Source organism: Acyrthosiphon pisum, chromosome X, assembly GCF_005508785.2.
Source record: "Acyrthosiphon pisum isolate AL4f chromosome X, pea_aphid_22Mar2018_4r6ur, whole genome shotgun sequence".
Lineage (NCBI taxonomy): Eukaryota > Metazoa > Arthropoda > Insecta > Hemiptera > Aphididae > Acyrthosiphon > Acyrthosiphon pisum.
In genome coordinates, this window is record NC_042493.1 from 112,292,723 (window position 1) to 112,305,720 (window position 12,998).

Consider the following 12,998-nt stretch of genomic DNA (forward strand, 5'->3'; position numbering starts at 1 on the left):
TTGAAAATTATTTTTGACTTTTCACTTATTATTTCAATCTGCTATGATAACATGTTTTTCAGTTTCTCTTTCTAATATTTAAACGATTAAATTATTATTTTCAGTCAAATGCCACCGAAAAAATCTAACCTCAACAACGCGAGCAGCAAAGGGTCACGACGCAAACGTGTTGAAAGAGCTCAGCAATTACCAGAACAAATCGAAACAAGAAATGCAGCTCAAAGAATCAGGACTGCAGAAAGTCGTGCACGAGAATCTCAAGAACAGCGTGACGAACGTATGCAACAGAATATTACGAGAACAAGAGCGGCACGAGAACGAAACATAGCTACAGTACGAGAAAGAGATCGACAAAGGCAACGGATCAGCCGCTCATTAACACGTGCATCATTCGTTAGGCTTGCCTTTGAATATGCACCAGATATTAACTACTCAGCGCATTCAAAAATTGCTATCGGTAGAATGGATAAAGTATGTCAATATTGTCAGGCATTGAAATTTCGGAATGAAGGAGCCGGCATGTGCTGCGCATCAGGAAAAGTTGTGCTGTCACCTCTACCCGCTCCGCCGGAGCCTTTATTATCCCTTCTTACTGGCAATTCAGATGATTCCAAATTATTTTTGCGTAAGATACGCAAATTTAATTCTTGCTTCCAAATGACGTCATTTGGGGCAACTAAAATTTGCGATCGTGCATCCGATGGACGTAATTTTGAAACTACATTCAAAATTCAAGGCCAGGTGTACCATAAAATCGGATCACTGATGCCAATGCCTGATAACAATCCGAAATTTCTTCAAATTTATTTTATGGGCGATTGTGAAGAGCGTGTGACGACTCGGTGCCTGTATAATTTTATTGAACAAGCAGAGGAAAGAGCAATTGTGATATTATTGGAAAATTTTTTAGAAGATCACAATCAACTAATTCAATTGATCAAAAGAGTTTCGCCACGACTGCAAAATGACAATTATCAAATCGTCATAAAAGCCGACAAAGTACCATTAGGTGAACATGCTGGTAGATTCAACGCTCCAACTGTTGATGAGGTTGCTGTTATCATGGTTGGTGATCCAGTTGACAAAAGATCTATACAAATTACACGCCGAGACAACACTGTCAGTACGATTTCGGATCTACACCGTTCATATGACGCACTACAATATCCATTGATATTTTGGCAAGGACAAGATGAATATCACCTTAATATCAAACAGTATGATCCAAATACCGGTAAATTTGACAATTATCTATTTACTTTCTTACTGTATGTATAGATTTTAATTTCGTATTGCATTTTATTTTTTATTTTTTTAGGTGATTACAGAAATAATAAAGTTAGCTCAATGAACTACTACGCACACCGAATAATGGTTAGACAACATCAAGACAATTATATCCTTCGATATCGTCAGCTGTTCCATAAATACATTGTTGATATGTATGCTAAGGTTGAAAGCGAACGCTTGCGATTCCTTCGATTTAACCAGGCAAAACTACGATCGGAAGAATATATTCACTTACGAGATGCTGTTGTTGGAAACATCGATGGAAATTTAAATCCCAATGACATCGGTAATGCTTTCATTTTACCTTCAAGCTACATCGGCAGTCCATGGAACATGCAGGAATACATGCAAGATGCGATGACTTACGTACGTCATTACGGCCGACCGGATTTATTTATTACATTCACATGTAATCCGAATTGGGAAGAGATACAAACTTTACTATTGCCAGGACAACAAGCCATTCATCGTCATGATTTAACTGCACGTGTGTTTAAACAAAAATTGAAATCCTTAATTGATTTTATTGTTAAATATGAAATTTTTGGTATCACACGTTGTTGGCTGTATACGATAGAGTGGCAAAAGCGAGGTTTGCCTCATGCCCACATTTTGGTTTGGCTTAAAGATAGAATCCGTCCTGAAGAAATCGATCAAATAATTTCAGCCGAAATTCCAGACCCATTAATTGATCAAGAATTATTTGATATTGTCACCAAACACTGATCCATGGGCCATGCGGTGCTTTCAACATGACGTCACCGTGCATGGAAAATGGAAAATGTAAAAAAAACTTCCCAAAGCCGCATACGAATGACACGATCACGGATATTGATGGTTATCCAATGTATCGCCGCAGAAGTACTGAGAATGGTGGCCACACATTTACAATGCGACTGCCGAACTTTCCAAATCAAGTTGAGTTTGATAATCAGTGAGTGGTACCATACTCACCACTACTTTCAAAAACTTACAAAGCTCATATCAATGTTGAGCTATGCAGTTCTGTTAAATCAATTAAGTATATTTGTAAATATGTAAACAAAGGCAGTGATTTGGCCATATTTGAAGTACAAAACATAAATAAAAATGACGAAATAGCACGATACCAAATGGGCAGATACATTAGCAGCAATGAAGCTATTTGGCATATTCTCAGCTTTCCCATCCACGAAAGAGATCCTGCTGTCCAACATCTGGCAATACATCTTGAAAACGGTCAACGTGTATACTTCACTGAAGAAAATGTTCTCCAAAGAGCATTCGAAGCTCCGAAAACGACTCTAACTGAATTTTTTACATTGTGTCAAAAATCTGATGTTTTTGGCCAATTCGCGAAGACATTGGTGTATGGTGATGTTCCACGTTATTTCACATGGAACAAATCCAGTAAAAAATGGGAGCCACGGAAACAAGGAAAACCACATCCTTCCATTACAGGCATATTCAAAGCTAAGACATTGGGGAGACTTTACACGGTACATCCAAAGCAACGTGAGTGCTTCTATTTACCTTTGTTATTGGTGAATGTTCCCGGACCAACGTCTTTTGAATTTTTACGAACAGTTAATGGTCGAGTATTCAATACATACCAGGATGCATGTCGTGAACTGCGATTGCTAGAAGACGATAACCATTGGGACTTAACGCTTGCTGATGCTGCGTTGACATCAACACCGAATAACATTCGTCAGTTGTTTGCAATTATTTTGACGACATGTTATCCCTCGCAAGCACAAACTTTGTGGGAAAAATATAAAAATTGTATGACAGAAGACATCTTGCACCGAATTAGACAAACAAATCAATGCCAAAACATAGATTATACACCAGAGATGTACAATGAAGCATTGGTCTTGATCGAGGATCTATGTGTTCTTATTTCATATTTACCACTTAATCATTATGGTATGCCATCACCTAATCGTTCAGCCACCGACTTAGTCAATACCGATTTACAACGAGAAAATCAATATGACCATGGAAGTTTAGCAACAATTATCATGAACAGTGAAACATTACTGACAGCAGAACAAAAAATTATTTATGATCGGATTATGCTGGCTGTTGCTGCTGAACAAGGCGGTTTTTTTTTCTTGGATGCACCCGGTGGAACCGGTAAGACATTTTTAATATCGTTGATTCTTGCCAAAATACGGTCGCAACAAAAAATCGCATTAGCAGTAGCATCGTCAGGCATTGCGGCTACTTTACTTGATGGTGGGCGAACAGCACATTCAACATTCAAGCTGCCATTGGACGTTCATAATAAACCAGATGCAATGTGTAACATCAAAAAGAATAGTGGAATAGCTGTAGTGTTGCGGAAGAGTTCTATAATAATTTGGGATGAGTGCACAATGGCACACAAATATTCACTTGAAGCATTAAACAGAACTATGCAAGATTTAAACAGCAATAATAAACTTTTCGGTGGTGATATCTTACTTTTGTCTGGTGACTTCCGGCAGACCTTACCGGTTATACCTCGCTCTACTTTCGCGGATGAGATTAATGCATGTTTGAAACAATCATTCTTATGGCGAAGTGTTGAAGCACTTCGATTGACCATAAATATGCGAGTACAATTGCAAAATGATCCATCAGCACAAATATTTTCCGAACAACTATTAGATATTGGGAACGGTAAAATAGAACTGCAACCAAATACGCAATGCATTAAACTAGCAGACAATTTTTGCACTGTTGTTCAGGATAAAAATGAATTGATTCAGAGTATTTTCCCGGATATACAGAATAATTATTTGAATCATGAATGGCTTAGTCAACGGGCGATTTTGGCAGCCAAAAACGTTGATGTTGACGAAATTAACTTCCACATCCCACATAGCATAGATACTTTTATTAAATCATAAATAAATGTTGAAATTTTAATGTTCATTGTTTAATAAATGTGAAATTTAGATTGAACCACAATCATTTTAAGATTTATTTTACCTTGCATAAAAGTCATTTGGACAAAATATTTAGATTTATTAAACCCTTGTTTTATTATGCTTAATAAACATTATTTATATATTTATTATCAACTAATTCAATATTGAAATTACTATTTTTTAAACAGAATCTCACATTTGTTAAACATTAATACTACCAAATTTAAATATTTATTGGATGCTGGCATGCTGCTGTATTTAATGGGGTATTTAATTAAGGGCTTGTATATTAATGATGTCTAGATATATAATTTACAGTATTTGGATTATATAGGTACAGATAATAATATATTGATCAAGATCAAACACATTTGTAATATATACTATTACATACTATACTTATAAAGTACACTAAAATTTAAAATTAAAAAAAGCTACAACAGCTATAGTATATTTAGATAATTGTATAATAATATAAATGTTACAATTGGAAGTCAATTTTATAATAACTAATATGAAGACCCACATATGAATGATAATCATATAATATACAGTTAACAAAGATAATAATTAATATTAATAATATTAGAGGACGTTATACCAGCTGTATGTGTTGTCTCCATAGTCTTACACGCGTATACGACATGGCAAATTTTCATTCTTTAGTTTCAATAGTGTGTTGTCATTTTTGATAATAGGTCAAATCATTAATATCAAAACTGACAACATACTATTGAAACCTTAGATCATAATACAATTATATATGATCTAAGTTTGAAACTGGCTAATGAATATTTACTATGTCACACTACGTGTATAAGACGGAGACAATAACACATTCGAGTACAACGTCCTCTTAATAAAATATTAATTTCTACATAATATGTAATATGTAATTAAATAAAAAATATGAGTTGTATACATAGGTAATTATAGTTATCCATTAAAAATTAAAAATACAATTTTTGACCCAAAAAATAATTCTAATCACTATTGTACTACTAATTATTATTAAACCCTGAAAATGAAACAAACATAATACAATTTTTCAAAACATCCCAAGATATTGAAATTATGAAATAAGAAAACACTAAAAAACTTTATAAGATACAAATAGTTTAAAAAACCATGTATTTATATATTGTAAAAAATTAATTAATTATCTTTTGTAAATTTAAACTAAAATACTAATGGCCCAAGTAGTCGAAGTGGAAATTTCTTTTTGTTAAATTTCAAGTTCAATAAAAAATAAAATAAAATAATAATTACTATTAATACATTGTATAAGAATATAGCGAAATTTTGTTTTTAGATAACAAATATAGAGATTTAAAGAAATTATATTAGGATTGTTCCATAACTGTGGTATGAATAGTAGATTCTTTTTGCCTTTTTAATTTAAATGGTGTTTGAATTAAAACATATTTGATGACTTGCTCTATTTGATTCGTTGAGTTATCTGAAGCAGCAAACTTTTTTATTTTGAATACAGACTCTGAAAAATTTAAATTACTAATTTAATTAATTCACATAGCAATTTAAGACTTTATATAGCAGGGATGGCAAATCCATGGAGGCACGCAAAAAGATTTTGAGGGCACGCCAAGATTTTTACTCTAATATATTATATAATATTATAGGTAAAATATGTAAACATATTAAAAAATAAATTTTTTTTACAATATTGAATATAACATTCAATATTATAACAATATAATATTTTTCATGGCACGCTCTAAAAAAAAAAAAAAAATGGTAATTTTTGGCACATAGTGTTCAAAATGGTTTGCCTTCCCTGTTATATATATAGTAACAATGTCAAAGGTAACTGATGAGCCCATCCTAAAATGCTCTGATCCTTAGATTGGTCCACCCGAGCTGCTGTCACCAAGAGTAAAATATGTTATCTCATGAACTATTTTTTGTTGTTTATACTCAATATCACTAATATTCACCAATAAAATTACATAATACCATAGTTAACTTTTGCCCAATTTAATCTGCAGCTGAACACTGTAGTATAGTGTATAAGTATGAAAACATTTTAAGCATTTGAGTCAAATGTATGATTTTATTGTAATCCAAATTTTATTTTGAAATAAAGTTCAATATTATCATAATAATAATAGGCATATTTCAAATGTTTTAAAAAAACTTTTTTTGAAGGTTAATAAGAATTTTCTTTAGACAATAATAGATCATATTGTTGAAAATAAATTATATTATTATCATCATGAACACCTAATATAAAAATCTGGGTTATATACTTAAATTATATAACTATTTATGAAATTATTTACTATCCAGTAATATTTAATTTAGAAAAGATTCTAAACATATTATACTTAATTATATATACTTAATTATAGTAAATATAATTTAACTTATTATTTGATTATTTTCTTTGTAGACTTAAGAGTTTAAAGAAATTCAGATACTTTTATTAAGACTATCAACATTTTTATTATTCTTAATGATTCCCAAATTAAATTAAATTTAAATGCAAATTATTACCAATTGATATTTAATACATTTTGTATATTCTTACCAAAAATGATTTTGTTTATTAATAAGCCAGCAAAATTTCGCTTTTTGTTACAACGGCCATTGTAGGAAAATGTTATTAATAGTTCTGGGTTGAATACCATAGTCATTATCCGTTTAACCATAGCTGCAATAGATTTTCCTCCAACAGAGGAAAGACGTTGTACCTATTAAATTATCAATTTATTAATTACCTGCCTTTATAAATAAAATGTTTGAATTTTTAAACTTAAAGATCATAAATACTTACAAAATATGAACGATAAGTCTTGTCACTAGCTATTTTACTTTCTATTTCAATTAATTCATCATATGTTTTGATAGGTAATTCATTATCAAATTGTGAAAATTGAGAAAATGTTGCAGTTTCTTGTGATATTGATGATATTTTTTCATCTTCTGCTAATTTGAGTATTATGTTTATTTTTTCATCCATTGAGCGCATTTCATATTTTAGAGTAAGAAGTTGATGAATAACTGACTTTTTAAAAGTATTATCTGTTAACAAAAAAATTTATTTAAATTAGAATAATACTTTACAAGATAATTTAATTTAGCAAAAAAAAGAACTAGAAGAATTAAAATTATAATTACCATCTTCAATATTTTTTTTATTATTTGATGTTTGATTTTTAGATGCAGATTTAATTGCTGTAGACAATAGTAAAATATAAAATATAAAAACGATACTAAACAAAAGTTAAAAATTATTTAGATACCAACCAGAGAATAGATGTTTTGGACTATCCTGGATACCAATATCTGCTGGAAATAAGCTTCGTTTTACTCCTTTAAAATAAGCAGTAGTAAGAAATAATTTTAAAAAAACCAACAAATTTAAATGTTCATACCATATGACTGAGATGAATTCATTGTTGGTGACACACTGGTATTGCCATAAGAGTTTTTTTCTAAAAAAATATAATAAGTACATGAAATTATATATAAAAAAAAAAAAAATCAAAATTATAGTATGTGTAGTTGTTAATAAATTGAATAAAAATACCAAATATTGGAGATTTTGTTGTCTCAATTAGTAGTTTTGATGCTGTGATATTATTTGTAGAAGTATGAGGTATTTTTTCTGGGTTATCCAATACCATTATAGGACTCATAATTTTGTCTATAAAAATATAGGTATATTTAATTTTTAAATATGTCCATTATCAGATATATTCATAATTAGGGCTCGGACCTTAATGCACTTAAAACTATTAATCACCAAATATGCAAAAATATGCACTATAAATTTCTAATATTTTTTTCTTAGTGTCGTCAAGCTTACTTATTAACAATAAATCTAATAACCCAAAAAACATGCAAATGCAACAACTTCCGAACCCTAGTTATAATTTAATATAATATATATAGTTATAAACCTAGTACCTATTTCACCTCTGTTTAGAGAAGTTTTTAATGGAGACCATCCAGCTAACTTTTTATTACTAGAGTCTGGATCTAATACAACATAAATATATAAATGTTAGGTATGTTATTGTAAGAGTTTAAGACTGATTTATAAATTAGTAAAAAATATTATATGAAAATTAAAATTAAAAAATGTACTTAGGTACTCAATTGTTATTAAATGATCATTTATTGTAGCAAAACAGTATAAAATTAAGGAAAAGATTAATTACCTGAATGATAACGCGGAATTGAATTACTGTTGTCATCAGATTGTTCATAGTCTAAAAAAAAAACTTACATATTATAGTAAAACAATTTAAATAAAATATATTTTAATAATTTTATTAGAGTAGGTAACATCAAGTTAATTGTAACTATATTAAAGTAGGTACACTAAGCCAAAATATTAAATTGATAAAAACAAACCAGATTCTGAACTTGGAGTCTTTTGTTTTTTCAATATCTTATAACTCTTTCGTTTAAAATTATCTTCTGCAGAGGAAAGATCAGATTGGGCTCCTTGCCTTTTCACATTTTTTTTTGAGCATTTGAAAAGGTATCTTAAATAAAAAAAAATATTATATGCATTTTAGCTGTATCTACTTTGTAGTACCATATTTAATTTAACAATAATGTATGGGTTAGTATTTCTTTATTAATTATTACTTATTAGTAGTAGGTACATTTACCCAGTGCTCGTCTTGAGGGGGGACCAACTAATTTTTCAGAAATTTTAGCGTACCCCGAGGCGTACCCCTACTTTTATTATAAGGGGAACGCACGAGACGCTGCATTATTCTGCATTTTTACTCGATTTTTATCAAAATGCACACGATAACATTATAATTTTTCTTACCCTTGATTTAATAATACAATATAATTTATTATTATTTAATTAATTATCTTTAATCATGTGATCCACATATAAAATTGGAAGATAAGAAAAAACATACCTACCTATGATAAATTATGGAACTATTTAAATAAATAGTTAAAATGAATTGTTTTTTAAACACATGATGGGGACGCTCTTTTTTTAAAAGTTAACAGAGTCCCCCTACTTTAAATTTTCCAAGTCGAGCACTGCATTTACCTACATATTAATTATTATATGTAATTATATATAATTATTATATATGTTTATATATATGTAGGCACTATTATACCTATATATTATGGCTATATAGTTAAGACTAATTATTATACTTACCAATATTACTAGCGAAACAACGCGCCTTATAAAATGTAAAATCTTCATTGTTTGGTCGGATTTTATGAAGAATTGCCTTTTTTAAATCTTTTTCGTTTAAAGATTTGGGCCAAGCACAATATCCGTTTTTAATATTCATCCATTTGTCAGGAACTACTTCGACAGTATTATCCGAATTAAAATTCACTACAGACCATGCCATTGTCTATGTTTAATGCTCAATGAAAATTTGAATCACAATATTTAAAATAATAACGGTTCACAACGCGGCGTTCTATGACGGTCGGTGGATGGAGAATCGAGTATAATTATTGCGTGTAAATTGATATAATAATTATATAATATAAATAATGCACCATACGCGCCGGACTAAGAACTTGGCGGACGGATAAAAGGGAATGAATATGACAAAATAAACAGGTATGACAATGACAGCAATATTTCATTCTGTTGATTTTCTGTGCAAATATGGCGTACGTTATACCATAGACAAGTATACTAGTTATACTCCAATTCTCATAGGTCGAGAATTGATCACATGACTTATCAAATATAGATATTTTGTTTTGGGAATGAATATCATAAAATAGTTATTACTGTTATTAGTCTGCGTTGTCGTCGTGAATCGTGATCGACACACGCCGATAACGATACATCAATCTATAAATAATAAAATAATAATAAAAATATATATAATAATAAATGGTTGTCGTCGTGGTCGGCCCGACTTTCCGAGTCCGACGCACTGCGATAACGCAACCAGATATAAAAATAATAATATTTAAAATAGTAAAATCACTACAGCAGTACAGCACACTTCTTTTCTTAAGTTTAATTTTGATTTATAATTATTTAACCATTTAAGAGGGTTGGAACTTTGGAAGTATTTATTGATTCTTTGTAACCGATTATTTTATTTGGTACCTACCTAATACTTTGGTAATTTTTACTACAATTTGATTACTAAATTAAATTTCATATTTTATTTTGACATTTGTTTGCTGCAGAGAAGATTTTGTTAGTTAATTACTAATTAGTATGAGTCATCGTGCTCATAATAATAATATGAGTAGGTCAACAAAAAGGAGACGTGTTCTTCAAGAGATTGAGAGCTTAATACATTTTGACACTGATTATGAATCAGATCCCGATAATACACATTTTGTAGACCCATTACTACAAGAAGAAACTAGAGATGTTTCACAGTGCTTTGATACAACGATTTTTGAACAAAATCAGTTATTGGAAGGTAAAAAATAAATTATAATTTATTCAGATAGGTGTAATATGTTAGGTATTTAATTATTTATTTTTTTATAACATCGATTGGCAATGGGTTTAATATTTGCTGTAAATCAAATAAAACAATTAAACCTACACGAAATATGATTATAAAATGTAGGTTCGTAATTACATACGTAAATACGTAATAATAAGAAGTAGAGGTCCGTCGCGCGTCGTGGCTTAGATGACCGGACGACGTCTAATTAGTAAAATACCTATTTATTTTTAAAATGAACTACATGCGAATATGCGATTACCCATGCATACACTGGACGTTTCCACTCTTACGATAAAGAATTATTTTTAAACTATTAAATATATTATATAATATACACACATATGAATATAATATATATAAAATCTAAAATAGACTTAAATAAATAAAATATTAATGTTCTAAAAGTTATAATAATTATGTTTTATTTTATTATATTTAATTTGTAGTATGAACTATTATTATTCTGTTATTTTATATGGTTCAGTTTTAACCCTTTTTTAAATTTTAGGTTCTGATATTCCCGAAACTGAAAGTATTCTATCCTATTCAAATTCTGCTGGAGATTTTTCTAATTTATTCGACGACAGTGATAATAATACAGTTGAAAGTTCAAGTGAAGAAGATAACACAGAATTTTCTGATAACTCACCCCGTACTCAACTCGCACAATGGGCTATAAAACATAATATCACCAATATAGCAATGTCTGATTTACTTAAAGTGTTAAATGCATCTTACGATCAATCATTACCTTTAGACGCAAGGACTCTATTAAAAACTGATATTTCTAGTAATACTTCTGTTAATTTAAAAAACATGTCACCAGGATTTTACTATCATTTTGGAGTTTCGAATGGAATAAAAAATCATTATATTATTGAAAATAGTCATATTAATGAACCAATAAAACTAGTTGTAGGAATAGACGGACTACCGTTAACTAAAAGTTCCAAAAGCACGTTTTGGCCGATTTTATGCTATATTCGTCCGTATTCACACATTGTGTTTCCAATTGGACTATATTGGGGCAATGAGAAACCACAAGAAAGTAATGATTATTTATTTGATTTTGTTAACGAGATAAAAGATCTTATTAATAATGGAATTGAAATTAAAGTCAGTTCAGGAGAGTTTATTAAAAAACAAGTTATTTTAGACGTATTTTGTTGTGATTTACCTGCTAAAAACTACATTTTGAAAACCAAAGGGCACAACGCATATTTTTCATGTTCTAGGTGTTGCATAGAAGGGGAATATGTATGTAGAAGGGTGTGTTATCCTGACATAGACTGTCCTAAAAGAACTCACGAAAGTTTTATAAATAAACATCAAGAAGAATATCATGTTGGTGAGGTAATGTCAATCCTTATTGATATCCCTGGAATTAATATTATTAATTCATTTTCACTCGATTACTTACATATGGTATGCATAGGTGTTACTAAAAAAATAATTACTTTGTGGCTTAAAGGCCCCTTACATTGTCGTTTAAATAGTACCAAATGTAAATTTTTGAATGTTAATTTATTAGCACAAAAATTGTTTATTACATGTGACTTCCAACGTAAACCTCGTGGTGTCGATGAAGTTTTTCGTTGGAAAGCTACAGAATTTCGGACTTTTTTACTTTATTTAGGCCCTGTTGTGCTTAAAAATATAATAGATAAAAAATTATATTCACATTTTCTATATTTAAATATATCTATGCTTATTCTTTTAAAAGAAAATAGTAGTAGTAGTCTTTTAAATTTTAGTAATGAGCTATTAAAGTATTTTGTTAAGCAATTTGCCTCAATTTATGGTATTGAATGGATTTCTCAAAATATACATGGCTTACAACACATCACTGATGATTATTTATTATTTGGGTCTTTAGATAACTGTAGTACTTTCCCATTTGAGAATCACATGAAAGTTCTTAAAAAATATATAAGGAAGTCTAACCAACCATTACAACAGGCCATTAAACGTTATAGTGAAGAAACAAAATACGGACAAAAACCTCATCTAATTAACTATGATTCTAATTGTTTTACATTTGAAAAAGAGCATAATAATGGACCTTTAGTAACAAAATATTTAAATCAATATTTACAATATAAAGTTCTCAATTTTAAAAATACAAAAATTAAAATCACAGATGAAGCTAACTGTTATATACTAACTATGGATGATGATGTGGTTAAAGTAGTAAATATAATATGCCAAACATCAAAACAAAATATTTTTATTTTAGGTTACGCGTTTAAAATGAAAACTTCTTTTTATAAAAAGCCTATTGAAAGTTCAAAATTGAATATTTTTGTAGTTGATAAACTAAGTAGTAATTTGGATAGATGGCCTGTGGAAAAAATTAAGTGTAAAT

At 29.6% G+C, this 12,998-nt stretch overlaps 4 protein-coding genes across 4 annotated transcripts; 3 read left to right on the forward strand and 1 right to left on the reverse strand.

The window, feature by feature from the left end:
- The first annotated feature begins 108 nt into the window (after positions 1-108).
- LOC103307960 lies at positions 109-2,016 on the forward strand. Its single transcript, XM_008180490.1, has 3 exons — positions 109-1,234; positions 1,319-1,777; positions 1,868-2,016. Exons 1-3 carry the CDS (start codon positions 109-111, stop codon positions 2,014-2,016), a joined length of 1,734 nt encoding a protein of 577 aa, XP_008178712.1.
- Positions 2,017-2,042: 26 nt separating this feature from the next.
- On the forward strand, positions 2,043-4,166 carry LOC103307953. The gene is made up of 2 exons (XM_008180483.1): positions 2,043-2,224; positions 2,294-4,166. Exons 1-2 carry the CDS (start codon positions 2,043-2,045, stop codon positions 4,164-4,166), a joined length of 2,055 nt encoding a protein of 684 aa, XP_008178705.1.
- A 1,141-nt stretch (positions 4,167-5,307) lies between these two features.
- Positions 5,308-8,718, reverse strand: LOC100569135. Its single transcript, XM_029492235.1, has 8 exons — positions 8,568-8,718; positions 8,372-8,422; positions 7,583-7,642; positions 7,455-7,520; positions 7,326-7,382; positions 6,982-7,229; positions 6,736-6,898; positions 5,308-5,682 (listed from the first exon to the last, which is right to left on the reverse strand). Exons 3-8 carry the CDS (start codon positions 7,602-7,604, stop codon positions 5,531-5,533), a joined length of 708 nt encoding a protein of 235 aa, XP_029348095.1. The 5' UTR covers positions 7,605-7,642; positions 8,372-8,422; positions 8,568-8,718; the 3' UTR covers positions 5,308-5,530.
- Positions 8,719-10,344: 1,626 nt separating this feature from the next.
- LOC100569054 lies at positions 10,345-12,797 on the forward strand. Its single transcript, XM_029485415.1, has 4 exons — positions 10,345-10,600; positions 11,142-12,277; positions 12,416-12,700; positions 12,774-12,797. Exons 1-4 carry the CDS (start codon positions 10,390-10,392, stop codon positions 12,795-12,797), a joined length of 1,656 nt encoding a protein of 551 aa, XP_029341275.1. The 5' UTR covers positions 10,345-10,389.
- Positions 12,798-12,998: the final 201 nt, after the last annotated feature.

Coding starts and splice junctions, on each gene's coding strand:
- LOC103307960 (XM_008180490.1), top strand. CDS start 109: ATGCCACCGAAAAAATCTAACCTCAACAACGCGAGCAGCAAAGGGTCA. Junction 1,235..1,318: donor ACAGTATGATCCAAATACCG/GTAAATTTGACA, acceptor TTATTTTTTTAG/GTGATTACAGAAATAATAAA. Junction 1,778..1,867: donor TCGTCATGATTTAACTGCAC/GTGTGTTTAAAC, acceptor TGTATACGATAG/AGTGGCAAAAGCGAGGTTTG.
- LOC103307953 (XM_008180483.1), top strand. CDS start 2,043: ATGACGTCACCGTGCATGGAAAATGGAAAATGTAAAAAAAACTTCCCA. Junction 2,225..2,293: donor CAAGTTGAGTTTGATAATCA/GTGAGTGGTACC, acceptor TGAGCTATGCAG/TTCTGTTAAATCAATTAAGT.
- LOC100569135 (XM_029492235.1), bottom strand. CDS start 7,604: ATGAATTCATCTCAGTCATATG. Junction 7,521..7,582: donor GAATTCATCTCAGTCATATG/GTATGAACATTT, acceptor CTTATTTTAAAG/GAGTAAAACGAAGCTTATTT. Junction 7,383..7,454: donor TCCAAAACATCTATTCTCTG/GTTGGTATCTAA, acceptor TATTGTCTACAG/CAATTAAATCTGCATCTAAA.
- LOC100569054 (XM_029485415.1), top strand. CDS start 10,390: ATGAGTCATCGTGCTCATAATAATAATATGAGTAGGTCAACAAAAAGG. Junction 10,601..11,141: donor ACAAAATCAGTTATTGGAAG/GTAAAAAATAAA, acceptor TTTAAATTTTAG/GTTCTGATATTCCCGAAACT. Junction 12,278..12,415: donor TACTTTATTTAGGCCCTGTT/GTGCTTAAAAAT, acceptor TATTTTGTTAAG/CAATTTGCCTCAATTTATGG.